The sequence below is a fragment of the Carex rostrata genome, chromosome 21, assembly GCF_964058835.1.
Source record: "Carex rostrata chromosome 21, lpCarRost1.2, whole genome shotgun sequence".
NCBI lineage: Eukaryota > Viridiplantae > Streptophyta > Magnoliopsida > Poales > Cyperaceae > Carex > Carex rostrata.
In genome coordinates, this window is record NC_135938.1 from 5004550 (window position 1) to 5026021 (window position 21472).

Below are 21472 nucleotides of genomic sequence, written 5' to 3' on the forward strand. Positions count from 1 at the left end.
GTATTGTACTATGCAAGACATATTATCAAAATTATCGTATTATGTACAAACGAGAAAAAGAAAAGCTAAGAAAAAAACTAGAATAATGAGACTGCTGAGGCCCAGTTAATGGCCATACGTGGCCACAATTTTTAAGACTAAATATCAGCCTACAGTTAGAGCCCAACAACATTTGACTTGCAAAGCCACTAACCTTCAAAATAAACAAAACAGTTGGCTAGCATTATCTTCCCAAACTCACGCGAAACTTCTCAATTTCAATAATCCCTTTCTGATGGGTAAACGGAAGAAGCAACCTAAGCAGAGGAACAATGGATAACTTATCATTTGATTTTCCCTTGAGAATTCTCTTCAGTGCAGAACTGACAACACTAGGTGGGGGGATTGAATACCACAAAAGGTACCAAGCAAGAAGTACCGCATCCGTCCTATTGGTACCACTAGGCCACTGTTCTTTACTCAGGTAATTTGAAAGGCTCTCTTGGATCCCGTCTGAATTTGTCAGAATATCTTCTATGCGTTTCCTGAGAGATTCTATGAAGATGGGTTGAATAATGTCACCTCCATTCGTACAACTCAGCCGGCCACTTAGTAAGGCATCACCATAGGCTAATGCCACCTGGATATAATATGCAAGAAAGTATTCCTAAGATGTTCCTATGGTCATATCAATTCTGGTCCAAGTTGGACATCTTTTACTTTATAATAGCTGGAAAAATTTAATCCAACTCAAAACCCAACTAACCTGACCCGCAAAATTTGAAAGTCAAATGATCTGAACTGACCTAATGGGTTTCCTCCCACAAACCCAAATCTTGTTGAGAATTTGAAGTAAAACAACCCAAACCTAAAATGGTCTGTGATCTGCAATGACCTGATATTTTGTAGCTGAAAATAATTACCACCCCAACCTGAAATACCTGTCCAAATACCCAAAACAAACCTGACTAGATAATTCTGAATAACATTGGTGACCAGACCCACATGAGGATTTTGAAAAATCATAAGAAAAATTGAACCTGACAGGAAGTCACCTCAACTCAAAATGACCCAATCTGGTTCTGAATGGCCTAAATGGCTATTTGCCACCTCAATTTTCATACTGCAGTACTGTGTCAATCAAGCAAACTATGGACTTATTGCATGTAACAATTAACGACTAAAGTTAACCAAACTTGCCTTTAAATTGGAGAGGAAAAGAGAGTCATGAACAACAAGAAGCCTGTTTTGCACTTGCTCCCACATCGCTTCAATCATTGTGTACAAGAAAATATATATCTACAAAATGTCACAACAGAAATAAATAATAAAAATTAATAATTGCAAATGTCACAACAGAAGTATGTGCTAGTTGCTAAATACATAAATAAAAAAGGAACTAAGGAAAGTTTAAACAAGAGCAAAAATACCTGTAGCAGAGCAGGTCGGTCTTTGCTCACGCACTCGTACAATACTTGCAAGCAAAATTCCTTAAAATTGGGATCACAACTGGAAAGAAAAATAATGAGCTTTCTTTACCAAATATATGAGAAAAAATCAGGCCCAATTCTTCCAAACAGCAATGCATGTAAACAACAAGATGTACAAAAGTAAAAAGAAAAGGATGAAGGAAAAGCAATAAAAGAGATACAAGGCTTGCCTGCGACCTGGCGAATCACAATATAGCTTAGAAAAGGCTATCAGGCTAGGATCAGCTGAAAAGGTACTCACTAACTGGTCAACCTCAAATGAGCTATCTTGTGGATTATTGCCAATTCCAATTGTAGAGCATGACGCACCAGAGACCTATATCCAAAGTAGTTAAAGCTTACTAATTGCAAGATCTCTGAACTGACCAGAATAACACCACCCCCCCCCCCCCCCCCCCCGCGGTCCAAGACATGAACTCATATAATCTGAAAATTGAAATGGCTTGAAACCCAACAGCAACAAACCTGAATAACACGAGACAGACATGACAGAAACCTGGAAACAACCTGAACTGGATGACAAGAGGTACAACATTATCTAAGCTGAATTTCCTTTTTTAAGTAGGAAAACCTGGAAACAATCCAGTTCAGTTTGTTTCCAGGTTGCACCTAAGCTGAATTTAACCCTGTTAGAGAGAGAGAGAGAGGGAGAGAGGTAGAAACCTTGTGCATAGCTCGAGAAAGTAGAGATTGACATCCCACCGGGTCATCGGCATATGGACAAGACCCAACTTTTCTCTTTATGTATAAAACCCCTTCGTTAAATGGGTCGCTCTTATCTCCAGCTTTCCACCAAGGTTTATCTATGGTAAAAGGAGTTCAAGGGACAATATTTATTATCTCAGATAACTACAAAAATAGAAATAATTAAAAAACTCAAGGAGCTACTATTACTAGCATACCTTCAGTTTCAAGTTGAATGAATTGAGACCAATATCTGGGGCCACAAACTTGAACACTTTTTAACTGCAAGTATTATGCAAAATTTATATAAAATTATTGATAAAATTTCAGACAGCAGCGTAGTGTGTGACATTCTTTAATAAAACAGTAACTATATCAGGAACAAAATATTAATGCATACCACAGAGCGCTCTGGGAGTATGCAAGGAGTGACCTCACAAAAGGTAGTCTCACGATAAAAATCTGTTTCATTAACAGTGACTTCAAGGGGACAGTAAACAGGTAGACCCGTGTCAACATCTACAGTCTGGACCCACCGCGATTCAGCAGCAATTACATATAAATGTCTGAAAGCCTAAAAAATTATAATATTTCAAAAATCAGAACTCATAGAAGAAAAGTAATTTTCCTGTCCGTACTTACAAAACCTAAAATTGCCTGATAAGGTCTCCACCACCCCATGCAAAGAGAGTGAAACTGAAAAATGAAGTACTTTGGAAAACTATAAGAATATCAGGTTTTATTTCTTTTTCTGAGCTTAAATTGCTAACCTAGATAAAAGGAATTCTAACAATGATCAATGGAGTACATGTATTGTCAGCTTTTATGTTTCAAGAATCATTAAATATCCAGAAAAACATAAGAGTTTAGGCTCAAAGCACTAAATTTAAGTACATAAGAAAAATATTAGTATACCTGAAGGTGGCACCGGTTATCATTTGGGCCTGTAGGTAAACGAGGATACAGAGTAATCAACAAAGCTGCAATTGCACTGTTACTAGTAGAGAATGTCTGCATACCCCCTCCTAGAAATAAGAATCCAATGCCTAAGCTTACCTGAAAAATTAGGGGAAAAAGGCTGAGAAACAAATTCCAAGCAAATGTCCTACAGCAAGATCAATTCAAAGTATAACTCACGGCCATTTGAAGACCATAATTCATATGGCCTTCTGCCGAGCTTCTGCTCCGAAGGTACCTCAGTAGTCGAAAAGTTTGTAAATGGCCCGACCCCGCCATTACCTTACAATAAACAGAGGGCACCAAATTAACAGCCATGATTTATGCAAATAAAAACCACCAATTTTAATTGCAAAACAGACAATTATACTGATGTTATGGAAATATTATGTCCGAATGAACATTGATAATTTTCCACTAGACTGTATTGAGCCCCATTTTGAAGTTCTAATTCTAATTGAGATCAAGACAACCATATTTGGATGTAGCTGTCAGATTCAAATTTATCATGAAAAATCTGAGACCAATTTGTCCATGGCTTGTGTACCAAAAAAGAATGTAGAAGGGGTTTAATTGCAAGTATGAAAAATGTTAGATGTTATTTGCAACTACCATTACAACAAGGAATTGTCTGTCCCATCATAACAACAAGAAGCATCTTTTCTGTTTTCAAACACAAATGAACGATTATGTACACCCTTAATTAGTGGAAAGAGTTGAGAAAAAAAGCAAGATTCTAACCAGAGAAAGAGATAGGACAATAAGATGCATGCTTAACTCAACAGTGCCACGATCTACTTGTTGGAGCAATCCCTTTGGCAGTAGAAGTTTGTTTGAAGGAGGATATACATGCTTCATCTGTGATATTGAGTAAAAAGTTAACAAAAAACCACTCTTTTCCACCACTAATCGTTTCAACATAAAGAAATGATATGCATCTTTGCCTCATTCAAAAAGTAGATGGCATAGTTGTAAAGCAGCTCTTGGACATCCCCATTTTTAGTTCCAGCATATTTTAATCCTGTTGGTGACAACATTAGCATTAGCACTTCAATGAAAGAAATTTTCTAATTTTAGTTTTAATTAAATTAGCTGGAGGCATATATGTTCCTAGACTGCCCCCACATTTCAAAAGAAAGAGAAAAAAATATTAGCGGGTACCAAATGGTTTGTCGGGAAAAAAAAAGAAACAGCGCTTATCATAAATTACAGAAATAAACCACCACTATGGATATCTGCAAATCCATTCGATTGGTATATACAATTATATGATGAAAGTATTTGTTCTCTATTAATTGCTCTTTTCTTGGACAAGTTCAACCTTGAAGGTTTAAACATGTTCGAATATGCTGTTCAAGTGGTCACTTTTGTTTGCTTCATTTTACACCTAGTATATAGTTACGAACGCCCATTGAAAAAATCATAAATCATGGAAGCCTCTGCCATATCAAGAGAAATTTGGGTGCTTTTTGCAAACTCCATAAATGCTCAAGATTATTTACCAAGAGAGATGCAAGCCCCAGTTATAATATTGACATAAGCCTGACAGACATCTTCCAACTCGCACTCATCACCAGTGACAGTATCATCTTGAGATTTGAAAATTACAACTCTGATAAATTCAGGCACCTGAGCTTCAACCCACTCCCTCGAAGGTTGCACCCTGGAAAATGTCACGATGACATAAGCTTGTAGAGTTATTTGCCAAAAGCAGAACTTTAGGGGTGTATTTACAAAAAACATTTGATCAGACAGTATGATTACCTGCTCCACATTATAAGGCTTCGAGCAATTATACGAAGCATAATAAAGTCAGGCCTCACATATTGCAAGTCAAAGCGAGTTGTAGGGATATAAATTCGTTTCGCAATATCCTCAGACTCAGTCTGCATTAGAAGTTCTCTATTAGAATGCAAATACTAAGTAATGCGTGACTGTTATATCCACTAAATATATTTCATTTACAACTTGGCATTTATTTTCTTATGTAAGCTCAAGGTTCGGAGTATTAGAGGGGAATATATGCCAAGCAGTATTAGGCTGATAATGCATAACATATCTGAGATGAATTTGGACACGTCGCAACAAACATAGGTAATAAAAAAAAAGTATAAATACAAACAGAAACAACTCATAAGACTTGCCTTCAAACAAATTAGGGCTAGAGCAATTGTAGCTCCAGGTGCAGTGACATAAAAGTTAACTTGCTTCCCATCTATTATCTGAAGAAAAGAACCACACAAGTATTAAGACATACAAAATTAGCTGAAATTCACGGCACGAAAAACTAAAAGTTGCAGAAGTACCTGTCCAGAATTGCGGATTTGTTCATCTGCAGGTGGGGTTCTCTTGGCAGTTTTCTCCTGCAACAAAATACATAAGATTAGACAAAACATGACATGAAGAATAAAGAAACAAAAGCAAACAAAAGGATAGTACATACCATGTAAAAACCTTTGGCACCCATGTAGAGGAGAAGCTGGTCAACAAAAGAATCAGCAAAGCTGAATGCATTTGCACCTCGCCCTTTACAGATTAAACTCAGGTAAGCATAATTGAAATTTAGCTTATTTTCTTTATAACTTGAAATTCACATCTAAATGTTTATTAGCCTCCATAAGAGAAATAAGAACAATCAGGGAAAAGAAAAACTGAAATACATAAGCTTTGTTTTCAAATGTAGGGTTCATTTCTACTCCACATATATAATTTAGTTGTGATTTTTGCAACTCCTATTATAGAACCTCTTTGTAAAATTAGAAAATACATGTACTATTCTGACACCTTCATTACCTAATGCAACAAGCCCCAAAGCTGATCCTGCAGCAACAGCATATCCTTCCCATTCAAGTACATTTTCACCACTGCTTCTTCGGCCTATCTCACCCTTCAATATGAATGGAAAAGGTTAAGACAAAGATCAAATAATTGAGAACCATGCACAACAACATCGGGTATGCACTTGATTACACAAGAATGGTGTTCACGAGTTATTGTATTTTAACTAAAAACAAAATAAAATTCTTACCAAAAGCATTTTCATTGTTAATGGGTGAGCTGAACCTTCAAAAAGAAGCCCAATTCCCATCAATGCGGCTACCTGTAAAAAAGCAACAATAAATTAATTTTTGTAATTAAAAGTGTCTAGCAAACACCAGATAGAAATTCAAATCCTAAATATATAAAATAATATTTGTTTGTGTGGTCCCTAATAGTGTAGAAGCCCTATGCTTGATATGTTACAGTATAAGATGGCTTATATGTGGATACATATTGACTTAATATGTTATGGTCCAGAGATGAATATGCTTCAAATTAGTTTTATACTACAAATAGGAAGGATCCTAGGAGGTGGAGGACCTCGTGACAGATAATTGAATTGTTACAACCATCAAAAATAAAGAACTCACAGTAACATATCAAAACAATCAAATTTGATGTTTGTTTTACAGCTGATCAAATGCTTTGAAGTTTCAAGTGTCAACATTCTGTTGCCTTCTGATAAATTTTGCACTCAAATTCCATAAAATTTGATTGGTAAGCTATTTAAATGTTCAGTAACATAAGCTATTCTACTTGTTGACTAAAAGTTATTGCCGAGATAAGAATTAAGCAGCAAGATAGAAGAGAGGGGGGGGGGGGGGGGACAAGAACCTGTAAAAGTGTTGGCAGCTCAATTTCTGGTTGTCGAGAAGGGATATGAACATTGAGAGTCTAAATATAAAGAAGAAGAAAATTCAAATGATTACTCAGTAGATCAACTAAAACCCTTCAATCATAAAATTTCACTTGGAAAAACAAGCCAGCAGAAAGTGTATTATTCTTTTCACCTTGGATATTTCTGGGTCCATGGTTCCCCTGTTAGATGCAGCAAGGCCAAGCAATAAACCTGCACTTGTTACATCATGCTCCTGGAAAAGAAGTAAAACATTAATTTCTTTTCTAATCTTTTCTTTTCTTTCCTTTCCCCATACTCAAGAGTTAACTTCTCAATCAAAATGTAACAGGAAACTAATTTAGAAGGAAACAATGAAGCCATCGTCCTTCTAATTTATAAGTGTGAGAGCCAGTGCAATTTAGTAGGAGCCATAATTAAAACACTGAATTTTCTTTTGTAAAGAACACGGTAGAATGACATACAAGATGCAGAAGGTTAACATTCAAGAAGGATATCTGATATTTCAGAACTCAGTATTGTTTCTGTACACGTTCAAACCAAAAAGGTACAAGCATGCTATATCAAAAGTTGCAACTTGCAACTGATAGTCAAATTTGGCAAAAGACTCCAACTAATAAAAATATGAAGAACAATCAAATTAGAATCATTTGGCCTTTGTAGCAGGCTTGTTAAAGAGCTTACTGCTCATCAAGACCAATGGGAAACACAAGATACTGTTAAAATAGGATATCCACAAACAATTATTTTTGGAGCAGAAATCGCAGAAATTGCAGATTCGTTTTGGTGCAAGCCAAATTGAAATTTAGTGCCCAAAGTGACTGACGTTTCGCCAAAATTACAAACCTTGCATCAAGTAAATCAGAACAAAACAATGACAAATCTTGCATCAAGTAAATCAGAAAAAAAAAAAAAACAATGACAAGCAATAAATGAAGAAGAAAGAGATATACTCTTACCTCAGAAAGGTACCGGTATGCATCAGTAGTTGCCAAAACCTTTAGGTGCCCATGCAAACCAAATGCAAAAAGAAGCCCAGCATGAGTGAAGCTTGGCTCCTCAGGTTTATTGTATTGTATCCAACTTCTCAACATTTTACCCTGTAGCAATAGTTTACCTATATAAGGGATGCCCAAAATATATTGCACAAATATCAGTTGTGCAAGGAAAAGCTACTACAAATGAGGATTCCTTTTGTGCTTATTGCATAAATCTTCAGCTCTAATCAGTGCTAGTCCATACTAAAACAAACAGGAACTTCAGTAGATTTTGTTTACCTGGAAAGGAGCAAGCCTCAAACCAGCAGCTACACCATTATGAAACTCAGGCCATGAACTAAGCTCCGAGATATTTCTTATATTAGGGTCAAGATTAACCTAACCATCAAGAGCATGGAATGTGAGAGATGAATTGTTAAGGAAAACGAAAGGTTATTTAACCTATACAAGTGATACTTGAATGTTAGTTGCACAATTATACTAAATACATGTCAAAATCAAAATCAATAAACTGAATAACAAATATTAATTAGAGTTAATTACATAAATGGTCCAGTAAGTATTACCCAGTTACCATTTTGATCCTTCCAAGTTGTATCAAATTGGTCCTAACTGTTAACATCCATATAAAAAATAATATTTTTCATCCATCTCACCATCAATTTAGCATTACAAATAACATGGATCTTCTTGCAAATGTCATAAAGACAACACGAGTACAAACATTACTATCCACAATACCAAATATTGATTAAATGGGTATTGACATCCATACCCTTGTCATAAAAAAATAATTAAAAAGTAACATGAATATCATCATAACATGGATTTTCATCAAACTCTGTCTGATGATAATAATAGAAGCAATTTAGTAAACACATTGAAAACTTAAGGACCAACAAGATACTTTTGAAATTTTAAGGACCAAAATGGTACATGAGTGATACTTTAGGGACCATTTATGTAATTTACTCTATTATTAAAAAGTTACAGTATGCAAGGGAAGAGGAAAAAAGGTTTTGCTTTCTGAAGTATTTGCTAATGAACTTCTCTGAGAATTCATGAAGATTTACAATTTACATCACGCAACACCTTGTTAATATTTCTTACTAAATAACAAATACAACAGCGTACCGTTGCATTTTGTTGTGCAGGCAATCGGCCAGCCAAGACCAGCTTGGGGATGACAAGTGCCTAATTAAAGAAAGTGTATATAGAGTTACATATAAAGCAAGAAAAGTCAACATTGAGCATGGTGCAATTATATTACCCTAATACCTCTGTTAAGAGAGTATAAGTAGTAGACAATGTAAAAGCACCACGGCCGAAAGGTAAAGCAGTAGTCCTCTGAGCAAGGTTCCATAGCTTTGCCTATCAAGAAAAGAAAGGACAAAACATCAGCAGAGTAATGGAGCTCAAATAAAGATCCAGAAAAAAAAAAAGGAAAAAATCAGAATTATTGCAAGCCATTGTACAAACCTGCTGAACTTCTTGATCACTCGCGCTAGGGTTAATAGACATCTGTATAGCCACAGGCCTAGAGGAGCACAAGAGCCTTCTCACCTTCACCAAAATAAGTCAGCAATCAAAATTAAGAATGGAGATGCATAAACATAAAATTCCCAAAAATACAGGAAGTATAAACCTCATTGAGACGTAAATCACGACCATATCGTAGCTGGGTGCTGGAATTGAAGATATGCTCCATGCCATCCTCCACATTTCTGTAAAGAGAGTCTGGGTCCTCTGAACTGGACACCTCCAACCAACTGGGTTCTGATGAAGAAGAGGGCACAGTCACTGGCTGTAAATGTAGCATGTATGGTACAGATAATGAAACCAGATCAGCACTGCTTTGAGATCCATGCTCCTTCCTCAGTTTCGCCCTGGCGAGGTCCTCACGACCAACCAAGACGTAAGCTGCAGCAGGCCAATCAAGAGGTGGAGAATCACGGCATATGTCCAATGCCTAACAGGAAAAACAAAAGATAACAAATTAATTGGAAGAGGAAGGCATTTAGTCTTGAATGCAGAAAACCAAAATCAAGGATAAATATTTTGAAGGTATGGTTCTTTACCTTCCATTATTTTACTAAACAGACTGAATAACTACTACATCCTTCGTTATACACCACTTTTTAGTGAAATAATGTTTGGGTCAGATGAAAGTATATTGGATATTATAAAAAAGTTAAGAGATTTGCTCCAGTACACCACCTTTTAGTGAAGACAATTTTGAAATTAATTTTGATCATCCAATATACCAAGGGCAATATCAAAAAAACAAAATATAATTAGTTGCATATTTCTGGTAAGAAATCTTAAGATTTGGATTGTAATAACTAAGAGATAATTGAAATGTTTGCTTTAGAACTTAAAGGAGAAAAAGAAAACATTTCTTGTTAAACCATTCTTGATTCTCGCCGGATGTCTCGGTAGGTACGTAATTCCAATAATATCCTTTCAGAAAATCTTCTCATCAAATAACAATCAGTGTACATTTCTTTCGTGTACTGGGCCAAAAAGAGGATACTCATTTTTTAAAAGATCATACCATTATAATGTCATTAAGAGTACATAAAAGTTATCGAATGGAGTATCACCTAAATTATTCCCATTTTAAAAGGAGGACATTCATTTCCTTTTCTTCAGATATGTCATTCAATAACTATTTATTTTGTGTATGTAATCAAATAGACTAAATATCAGCGGGATGGAGGGATGGGGCGAATGTAAACTCACATGACGGAGTGGGAGAGACACACCGACAGGGAGCAAATCGAGATGTTGGCGGCCAAATTTTTCAGCTACCATGGCCAAAACCATAATTTCCTCTCTACTTCTAGCAGATCCATTAGCAATCTCACAGTTCACCCCAGAAGATAGTGTGGCACCATCCCTTTCGGCACCCAAAAGAAGACTAAAAAAGGATAGAACCTTGCGGGCCCACCCCACCACAGGGCTCTTAGAATTACACATTAGAGTCGGAATGTTGTTTGAATTACTGACTGATTTACATCCGTTCTTAAGAGAAGTCTCCAGCCAACAAAATACAGAAGGCGGGTTTAAATGGACAAGGGCATTATCCTCATTAATAACAGGAGGGGGATTGTATTGTAATTCCATTAAGATCTCAGGAAAGTCTCGACAATAGTAATCAATATACTTTGTCTTCCCTAGATACACTGACATGGTACACAACAAAGATGCAAGGTGCTCCACATCCCTGAAAGTTTGTAATATTATTATTTAGAAAGCAAACATTTGACCATGAAATAGCAAAAGTGAGAAGTCGACGAACTTGATAAAGAGAAGAATTAATAATCAGGTCTTACTTCTTGCGCAATATATTAAGCTTAAGACTCTCATACAATGCATGCAATGAATCCAACACCTCCCCGAGCTGCATGTAATAAGATAATTCCTCAACTCCTTGTTCTCTTCCATAATTGCACTTGTATAGCCCAGCAGATGGAGATGAATCTGCCAAAATCGGTAGCAAAGAAGCCGAAGACTGCTTCCTATACTGGGCATGAAACCTGCTACCCAATAGGAAGTCCCATGCTGTTGTTTCCTTTTGAGAGCGCGCAGGGTAATTCCTCTTTGATGGTGGATGTACAAATTTATTGCAGATTTTTGAAATTTCAGATGAGAAAGATTCCCACTCCTGATCAGGATGGGAGTTCGAATCAGCCAAGTAGGATGAGCTGTTGTCACCCCATAAAAGAGAGAGAAAGTGCGTGTAGTAAGGGCATTGCAAACCCTCGGCCATGACAGTTATGCAGTCATTCACCAAAGAAAAAAAGGGGAATTTTCGTAGAGCACACCGAAATACCTATTTTAATATTGATAATAAGTCATTGCAATAAGATTTAAAGGAGAAACTAACTGTGGAGTCTAAAGCTCCAGAGCAGTGATGTATAAACTATTACAGTTCAAAAGTTATAGACAGCATGCCAAAATGCACAAATACCACCTAGTTTATTAAACTAATTTGTTTCCATCTCCAATGCACAATTGAGGTACAATTGTTTTTATTTGGGTTCAATACCCAAAGTAAGGTCTACTGAGGCAGAATTGGCATAAAAAAAAATTGCGATAAAAAAACTGGCTTGACAATTCCAAAATTAAAGATTAATGGTATACTTCAGAACAATTCTGATTGAATAAAAAATATGCTCTTGCTCAAATTGACTTTGATTGTCACCATTTAAGGTTACTCGAGACATAAAAGGTTTTGCTCCAACTAAGAAAGTGCACCATTTCAATTAATAAAATTTCCAAGTTAGGGGCTTGAACCCTATCTTATATATTCAAAAAAAGAAAGGAAAAGAAAGTGCACCTGGCCATTGTTACAAGCTACATTTACTCGCCCTTCAACAGAATCCTTCACACCTATAATCTTCAGCTCACCTCTTAAAGGTTGTAAACCATGTGTGGCAAAATCCTTGCCTAAACCAACTGGTAACATGTATCTACAAAGACAATGCTGTCCAGACTGTAAACAAGCACACAAGCATTGTTATTAACAAAATTATTTTTGCAACAATTACTGTACCCACCAGTATACACCACATTAATCTTAACTGGTACAGAAGTTACAATATCCGAACTTCTTGGTGCATTATACTGTGCCCTGATTTGCACCAAGTTACACATTTTGTCAGCCAAGCACCAAAATGTTTAGTATAGTTACAAACTTCAATAAAAATAACATGGGACCATAAATGATATAACAAATGTCAAACATCGTATTTTTCTATCAGAACAAGAAAACTTACGTAGAGAAAGAGCTGGTTTTCTGCTCCCAAGATAAGTACATCAGTGAAAAGAAAAGCTCCAGCTCTGACTCTGAAACAATTTAAACGCACAAACGTAAATTCTTAATATACCCAAGTTTGATAAAATGACAGAACATAAAGGTATATTTGCATGCATGGTACCACCTAGGTCGAGTCACAAGCACAGGTGAAGCATCAACAGCAGGAAGACTCCAAGTGGTAAGAGGTTTAATATCAATAGCACCCTCTTTGTTTGCCTCGTCAATGTGAAACCTAATTCCAAGCAGCATTTTCTGCTCTGAAAACAGGAAATACAGAACAGGCATTGCATCGATATCTGTTGCCAAGAACACCTGACCAATGATATAAATATATCAAAATTCACAATATCAGAAGTAGGAGATCGCAGGTGCGAAACCAGGCTGGGGGATCCTTGATCCCCATCTTGATCACAAAAAATAAACTAAAAGACGAGGCATCTGAGAAACCTTATTGACAGAAGACTGAGTACTCTCCCCTTGCCATATCCTCCTAAAAGCAAAATGTTCAGTGGGAATGGATGAAGAGGACCCGACAATACTAGCATGCCAAAGAGAGTATTGATGCTTGCCTGATAAAAAAATTGAGTATTAAAGCATGACAGAGAATGGGAATGAATCCGGGCAGACATCAGACTTAACCTGATATAGGTAGATTAATGAAAAACTTTGCTTTTATTACAAATGATGGAGAACCTTTATTGTAAGATGCCATTAGAGGTATCTGATCGCTTGTCCAAATAACTTTCTCCTCAAAATCTTTCATCAAGCACAACTTGCCCCTTTCTTCAAAATAAGTAGCCTGAAAAGTTTAAATTGACAAACATATTGAGTTGAATTGGAATGAGAAATCATTAAACCATATTTCATTTTTTACCAGTATTGGCCATTTTGTCCTAACACCAAATGCTTTATCATTTTGAACAATACTGAATGCTTTGCATATTTTACAAGATCCAGCCATAAACTTGTCCAACAGGAACAAAACATTCCATTAAATATTGACAGACTGCCTTTATATGATAGCACTGTTTTTCCATAAACCAGATTGTCATAAGCTCCCAAGTTTAGTTTGCATCATTTCAATCGTATAGAAAAACCTCAGGACCAATTTAGACACTCATTTGCTTGAAATTTTTCACTATCAGTTTCTAATATTTGGGTTTTAGCTGGAAAAATGAGAAATGTTTACCATTATCAAATATATCATTATACTGGCTATAATCCACTGAAAATTTGCACCACATTTTCTTACAATATTTTACCAACAAGCAGTTGAATAGCCAGTAACTTAACTTCAGCAGACGTGTTGCACTGAACCACCATCCTAACTCAAACACCCCCTTTTTTTAGGACTCAAACACACTTACAAAACATTCATGTGCCCGTGCGCGCACAACAAAGCACATATGTAACATGCTCACAAACATCACAGACACAAGAGTAAATAACCTGAGGTTCTTCCAGAGGATGCTTTAAGACCAAAAGGGAAGAGACCATAGCTGGGTCATCCTTGACAGGAGGCTTGAAGTGGCTGAACCCATGCTCCTTACTGGGTCGGGATATGTCCCTTCCATGTAAGGGAGGGCTGGATGTTAATGTGGCACGGTTGACATCAGCAGCCTTTTGGATAAGGAGGCCAATTTTTGATGGCCATATTGAAGCTACATAATATGGAAGTGGGGTGCAAAACACATCTCCTAAAAATAAAATCAAAAGAAGTTATAAATAACTCAAAACTATGGTATTACTAAAAGTTTGGTGATATTTTTATGCACGCTTACGCAGAACACAATATTTGCTCTATGCCCCTTGGTAGTCGCTACCAAGTTTTCAAAAAAAAAAAATTTGCTCTATGCTTGCTTCTACATCCGCCTACAGATTGCTACCAAACGGAACTGGTTGCTCTATTTGCTTTCTTAGTGGGGCTGTTTATCATGGTGTCGGAAGGGTGATCAAAAGGTCATTTAGGGCAAACCGAACCAAACAAAATCAAACGAACTTTTCTTCAGTTTGACAAAACACAACTGAATGATCCAAACTAAAATGTCAACTGAAGGAAGAACCGAACCATACCACTGGAAAGTTATTTTGGTTCCATTGGTTTGACCGAAATTCCTCAATACTCTCATTAAAAAGTGTAAAGAACAAAGTAACAAAATATATAGTTACAATTCCAAAAATTACTAGCAACACAATAATCTAATTTAGAAATCTAAACAAGCAGTCAGGAAGGAAGCACAGCTAGTCTAGCTCGATATGCATTGTTAACTATGTTGAGCAGCAAATGGTATGAAATGGCAGGAAATAAAGCTTGCAAGAGAATCTTGACTGAATAGTTATTCGGCTGTGGCAAAGGAGAGAGAGTGTGTTTCCTTTTCTTGTTTTCTAGTTGCATTAGGTAAGACAACTGATCTTTTTAATTAAGTAACCCTGTGATTTGCCCAGGTAGACATGAACAGAGCTTAACATACAGAAGGTTAGAGAAATACTAATGCATTATCGCAGCCGTTGATCAATGTTGGTGGCACAAAAAATGCACTCTCACAGCCATTGATCAATGTTCATCCAATGGTTGCCATATGTGATATTTGGTGGCCCCAAACATCTGTGGCACTGGAACCCAGATTTTATGTTTCTATTTTTTTTTTTTCTGTTATCTCGCATAAGAGAGAAGAGTAGGGAAGATGAAAAGTTATGTATATTATTGTTGGCCCCCTCGGAATTATCGCCTTAAAGTGATGTTATGGAAGTAATAACTAGCTATCTTAACTTTGCTTCTACTGATGAAGGTCTATTTGAATCAAGAATTTTGGTTGGTTCGGCTTATCTGGATTTAAGAAAAACTAAAACCAAACTAATATAAACAACTGAATAATCCCAAACTTTTAATTGAACCAAACCAAAGAAAAAATGAACTGTGCTATCCAAAATCTGACGGTTGGTTTAAGACCAAATAGAGAAGATCCAACGAATACCCCTGGTTGGAGACGGTACTTGTCTTTTATGTATTTCATTAAATAACCCTAAAGCTGTCCAAGAGGATTGATTGCATGCAATGTTTCACTGGAATGTATAAACTAGTGAAATAGCGAAAGCATTGTTTTTTTAGATAATTTTATCTATGTAGCTCCCCCAAATTGTATTTAAGTCCCTTAAGTGTCACCCTTGCTTCTAAAAAACATCAGTACATCCATCTTTTGTTTGAATTTTGAGGTTCTTTTTTTCTTGGAGATGAAAATGCAGAAAAGGCAGTAAAACAATAGACTACCTTGAGCTGTATAAAATGACAAGCAGTCAGCTTGCAAAGCACAAAGTACTGGTTCTGAGATAGAATCCATGCGGCACCACCGTACCTGATAAATCAGAGTGCCATTATCTTCCAAACTGACACAAACTAAACCACTACAATTGTTAAAATCTAAGGCGGTTACATAAATAAATGGAACCTACCATAAGAACTGCACTTTCAGCTGTATACCTTTTGTAAATCCGAGTACCCATGCTCCATATTATCCTGCCAAGAGTAAATATAATTAATAGGATTGCTTAAGTAGATACACTGACACTCACACCTAATAAGTGAAAACGAATTAACCAGTAAAATGAATTATGCTAGTCTTAGTACAGAAGGCCTTGTCTTCTGACAATACAACTACAGATCAGACAAGCAGCATTACATCAATTTCATGAGAAAAATATCGCCTTCATCAAAATTCCACCAAAATTACAATGACAATAGGAACTCTCCCCAAGTTTGATATCATGTGAAAGAAAACGTTACTGTTACCGGTTACCACGAACAAAGAGCTCATGCTCTCCAAATTCACTGGAGGAAGTGGCGGACGCATCACTGGAGAAATCGAGGCTGGAGCGGAGGGGATCTGAAGGAGTCTCGCGAGTGACTTCTGGGCCAAAGAGGGAATAGTGATATTTCTCCGGCGAGGAGGCAGCCTCTGAGACCTTGCCGTCGGCTTCCTCCACCGTAAGGCCGAACGGCCTGAACTCGCCGAGCACTGTCAGCTGCCGTACCTTGATCGGCATAGCCAGAATCTGTAGCAGAGAGGCGGGACTGAGAAGATTGTTCCCGCCTGTAGGCGCGCCAATTTTGGGAATGAAAAACCCTAACGTGGGACCCCGTATTTTAGAAAAGAAAAACCCTTAGCGATGCCGGCCCGGATTTGGATCCGAATCCGACCCGCCTTAGCTCTGAATTCGGATCACCCCAGGTACCTGACTCAAGCAAATTGAAAACGGACGGTTTAGGATCATTATTTTAACTTAGCACGAATCTAAAGCACAAATAATACTGCCCTGCGCTATCGAAGAGACACTATCTGAGTTAATCTGAACCGTTTGTTTTAATTTGGTCGAGTCAGGTACCTGGGAGGAATCTGATTCCTCAGCTTTGGTTAGGCCTTCCTCGTAGCCCTATTAGAAAAAAAAATTCAGAATTTACAGGACCCCATAAATTTAACATGGGTTGGATTTACCTCCGAATTCTGATCGAACAGTCCGAATCCAACTCATATTTCGAGTTACTTCCACACCCAATAGATTGTGGGTATTAATTCTTGTACACGATTTTAGCCGTTTTTTTTTTTTCATACCACCCTCAAAAATCAGAATTAAATGAATACCATCCGAAAAATCGGAATTCAGATTCCGCCACGTTCGCACCGTAACCCGTCCGCAGATCCACGGTGCGAACGGGTCGGTGCGCAGATCCACAGTGCGAACGGGTCACTCGAGCGGGTCATGACGCAAGCGGGTCAAAGCGAGCGTGTCAGTGCACAGATCCACGGGTCGGTGCGCAGATCCACGGTGCGAACGGGTCACACGAGCGGGTCAGGGCGCGAGCGGGTTAGTCCGCAGATCCATTTCGCGAACGGGTTGGCGATCCGTCCGCAGATCCACAGTGCGAACGTGGTGGAATTTGAAATCTGATTATTCGGATGGTATTCATTTAATTCTGATTTTTGAGGGTGGCAGGAAAAAAAAACGGCGATTTTAGATTTGTATATTCTCTTGTATCTTTTTTTCTGAAAATATTATATATACTTTTCAAATTTTGAAATTACATATTTAAAATTTATAAGATTTATTTATCTTTTTTATTTTAAAAACTCACATATTTATTCGATTTATTATAGTTGGGTAAGGCTAAGGTGCTATGGGTTGCATAGAGGGCTACGGTGCTGCGGCTCAAAATTCGAGTTTTCAAAATCCAAATGGTCGATCTGAACCGTTCATCTTGTTCTCCATATTAATATGTGTTTGGAAACCAAATTTTATATTTTTTTGAAAAAAATTTACTATTTTTTTAGATAGGTAGAAAATCAGTTGATCTAAAAAATTATGCACCACTAAGATATTTGATTTTCTGCCTATCTAAAAAAATAGTAAAAAATTTTCAAAAAATGTAAAATTTGGTCTCCAAATACATATTAATATGGAGAACAAGATGAACGGTACGGATCGACCGTTTGAATTTTGAAAACTCGAATATTGAGCCGTAGCACCGTAGCCCTCTATGCAACCCATAACCAGAGGCGAAGCTAGTTCACTGCAGGGGTAGGCACTTGCCTACCCCTGAAAAAAAGAAATTCAATTGGACCGGACCTTTTTATAAATTTGCCGCTCAGAACTCAAACCCCCAGAGCCCAAAAAAAAAAAAAATTTCAACCCTCCGCTACTGAGAGCAACGCCTGCGCGAAGAGAAGAAAAGAAAGGAAAAGAAAAATCGCCGCACAAAGAAAAGCATTGCCTCCGCCTGCTCCTGCTCCTGAGCCTGTGCGAAGAAAAGAATCGTCGCGCCGCGCTGTCGCCTATTACTGCTGATCGCCGCGCCGCCTGTGCCCTCTAAGTAGCTAACCCTAGCCGCCTCTACTATTCTTCGGTAAATCCCTTCCTTTGTATTCCAATAGCTCGATTCTATTAAAATTTAGTATTGCTGCCTAGACTCTTTGAATTGCTAAAGCAATTTGAATTGTATATTGTTAGTCACAGTCTCATTTCGTGTGAGATTTTTGTGAAAATTGGCTGTCAATGGCTGAGATATTGACTTAAATTTTGATGATTATGATTCAGTGAGGTTGCTTATAACTTGATATTGAAAAAAAATGAATATGTTCAAATCTGATTTGTGTATTTGGTCTTAATCTCATTTTGTGGTAGATTTTTGTGAAAATTGGAAGTTAGTAGGTTACATTTTTGGTTGGAGAACATGAACAGTATTGAGATTTTGCTATGGTGAAAAAGGGTAGATTTTTTTGTCTGAGGTTATTTGTTGGTCATAGTCTCATGTTTTTTTTTGCAACTATTTATATAGTTATGCTTGCCTACCCCTAGCAAATTTTCTAGCTTCGCCACTGCCCATAACACCTTAGCCTTACCCATTATAGTTTCTATTTAAACTTATAGTTTAAATTTATAAACTTTTTATTTTCATTTATGAAAAAATGCAATCTTCTAACTTGCTAGTGTATGATGTCATTATTTTATTTCTCTACTTGTTACGCATACACAAGCATATGTCTAACCATTTGTCCTCACAAATCAACCAATTAAAAGACTCAACATTTCTCAAGGGTAAAATAAAAACCACTATAAATTTAAAATGTGTTGTAATAGAAAAGACAATAATTTGAATACATTTGTGAGTTTTTAAAATTTAGAAGAGTTTTCCCTAAAAAAAAGGATAATTATAATTTCCCCCATCTATCCATCCCCCATTTCATCCCCCAACTAACTTTCTATTTTAACTATAACTATAACTATAACTATAACTACTATTTCTAATAACATTTATTTCTTTCATTTTTCTCTCTTTCTCTTCTACCTCCATTTTTCTCTTTCACCTCCATCTTCTTCTCCCACATCCGCCTCCGCCTCCCTCTCCCACCTCCCTCTCCCACCTCCGCCTCCCACCTCCCTCTCTCACCTTCGCCTCCCACACCTCACCTCACCTCCACCTCTACCTCCCTCTCCCACCTCCGCATCCTACCTCCTCCTCCGCCTCCGTTTTTCCATCGATAAGTTCCCCTCCCTCTCCCACCTTGAAATTGTAAATACAATAAGCTCTCTCCCTCTTACACTTTCGCCTCGTTTTTTTTTTCCTCTATGCCTGCTGCTCCCGCTCCAGTGAACGTTCTGCCGAAGATCATCCGTCACTCCATCCCAATCAAGCACGCCTCTGCCAGGAATGAATACTTCAATGTGTATGAATGAATACTAAAGCACGTCTCTACCGGGTCAGATCCGTCACTGTCGATCATATCAAAATAATTTTGTATATGTATATGCAATTAATCCCTTTCATGTTTATGTTCCCCTTACTCATAGAGTAGCGAGTTTTGCAAAGAACAAGTATTTATTAATGGTGAATTAGGTCACTGCGTATTAAATAAATGACATAAAAATAAATTTTGAAAAAAAATAGAGATATATGAAAGAATAATTGATGTTTTAGATATTAATACTTCAATGTGTATAAATGAATACTTGTGTGACAAGATATTAATATTTGTGCAACGGACAACTCGAAAGTATGTCATCATGGATCTCATTTGAAAGATAAAATTGTGTAGAAAACGTCTGTGGTTTTAGATTTGCAAAATTCTTCACAGATTGTCAGAAATATTGGTTAGATTGAACGGAGAAAAAAAAACCCACCTCTAAAAACATGTAAAAGATGGATGAGTGATGTGTCCAGTTTTTATACTTGCACTTGCACGACGAGTATTAATACTTTCTCGATAAGAGATGAATACTTGTGCAACGGACAACTCGAAAGTATGTCATCATGGATCTCATTTAAAAGATAAAATTGTGTAGAAAACGTTCGTGGTTTTAAATTTGCAAAATTTCTCACATATCATCATAAATATTGGTTAGATTGAACAGAGAAAAAAAACCACCTCTAAAAACGTGTAAAAGATGGATGAGTGATGTGTCCAGTTTTTATATTTGCACTTGCACGACGAGAACGAATACTTTCTCAATAAGGATTAATACTTGTACAACGGACAACTCGAAAGTATATCATCATGGATCTCATTTTAAAGATAAAATTATGTCAAAAATATTCGTGATTTTAGATTTGCAAAATTCCTCACCGATCGTCAGACATATTGATTAGAGTAAACGAACTAAAAAAAAATCTCACCTCTAAAAACGTGTTATTTTTTTTTAATACTTGATATATTAAGTACGAATACTTGATGTGTTATAAATGAATACTTTATGCATTATAGATGAATACTTGCGCACACCAGTTGTAAAATCTTTTAAATATTATGTGGTCTTCAAATAGTAAGTGGTCCCTCTAGGTAGTTAGTAGTTATTGAAATAGTTAATGATTGAGAAATGAAATGGGAGATTGTTACGGGAGAATAGCTAGGTGCTCCTAAAAAAAAATTACAAGGGTTGAGGCGAGTTAGTTGGACACCTAAGATTTTTTGGCTCGGGTCAGATTAGGTCTGATTTCGGGTCATTTGGTTTTGGATTATGTTCGTATTTCGGACGGATCGAGTTAGGTCAGATTCGGATCAGTTTTTTTTTTGTTAATTTAGATTAAATAAGGTTTGGGTCGAGACGAATTAGACGAGTTCTTCAAATTGAGTGAGAATTGTTACTTTTAAAATGACATCAGAGGGGCTGGATCATATTCGGGTTGGAACGAATCCGTTTGACTTTACAAAATTGTCGAGTCATGGATCGAGTAAAGTCGATCAAATTTTAGAATCATGTTCAAGGATTCAAGTGAGTTCTGACTTCTGACTCTTCAAAAAATTGAATCAAATCAAATCCCACGCCCTTTAGGTGGAGATCAGATTTTTTTTTTTTTTTTTTTGAATTCTTGCCAGTG

The 21472-nt window shown here is 36.8% G+C and overlaps 1 protein-coding gene across 2 annotated transcripts; it reads right to left on the minus strand.

The window, feature by feature from the left end:
• Positions 1 to 3: 3 nt before the first annotated feature.
• Positions 4 to 16718, minus strand: EMB2771 (E3 ubiquitin ligase). 2 transcript variants are annotated; one of them, XM_078322690.1, is made up of 37 exons: positions 16394 to 16718; positions 16057 to 16120; positions 15875 to 15959; positions 14056 to 14303; positions 13300 to 13405; positions 13054 to 13175; positions 12731 to 12918; positions 12566 to 12635; positions 12127 to 12282; positions 11120 to 11619; positions 10527 to 11010; positions 9430 to 9753; positions 9264 to 9347; positions 9063 to 9155; positions 8919 to 8978; positions 8064 to 8162; positions 7746 to 7886; positions 6941 to 7021; positions 6765 to 6824; positions 6139 to 6210; positions 5904 to 5997; positions 5554 to 5636; positions 5417 to 5473; positions 5255 to 5332; positions 4875 to 4996; positions 4613 to 4773; positions 4055 to 4131; positions 3852 to 3968; positions 3291 to 3392; positions 3069 to 3209; positions 2554 to 2727; positions 2372 to 2435; positions 2133 to 2272; positions 1640 to 1785; positions 1410 to 1488; positions 1180 to 1278; positions 4 to 619 (listed from the first exon to the last, which is right to left on the minus strand). In XM_078322690.1, exons 1-37 carry the CDS (start codon positions 16645 to 16647, stop codon positions 224 to 226), a joined length of 5421 nt encoding a protein of 1806 aa, XP_078178816.1. In that variant the 5' UTR covers positions 16648 to 16718; the 3' UTR covers positions 4 to 223. The 2 variants fall into 2 exon arrangements, with proteins under 2 accessions (XP_078178816.1, XP_078178814.1); XM_078322688.1 differs by having other exon boundaries at positions 1631 to 1785.
• Between the last annotated feature and the right edge of the window lie 4754 nt (positions 16719 to 21472).

Bases quoted from the DNA above. Each gene is read 5' to 3' on its own strand.
- EMB2771 (XM_078322688.1), bottom strand. From the start codon at position 16,647: ATGCCGATCAAGGTACGGCAGCTGACAGTGCTCGGCGAGTTCAGGCCG. The intron at 11,011-11,119 runs GTAAGACCTGAT...ACAAACTTTCAG, and splicing joins CTTAATATATTGCGCAAGAA to GGATGTGGAGCACCTTGCAT. The intron at 2,436-2,553 runs GTATGCATTAAT...TAATACTTGCAG, and splicing joins TACTCCCAGAGCGCTCTGTG to TTAAAAAGTGTTCAAGTTTG.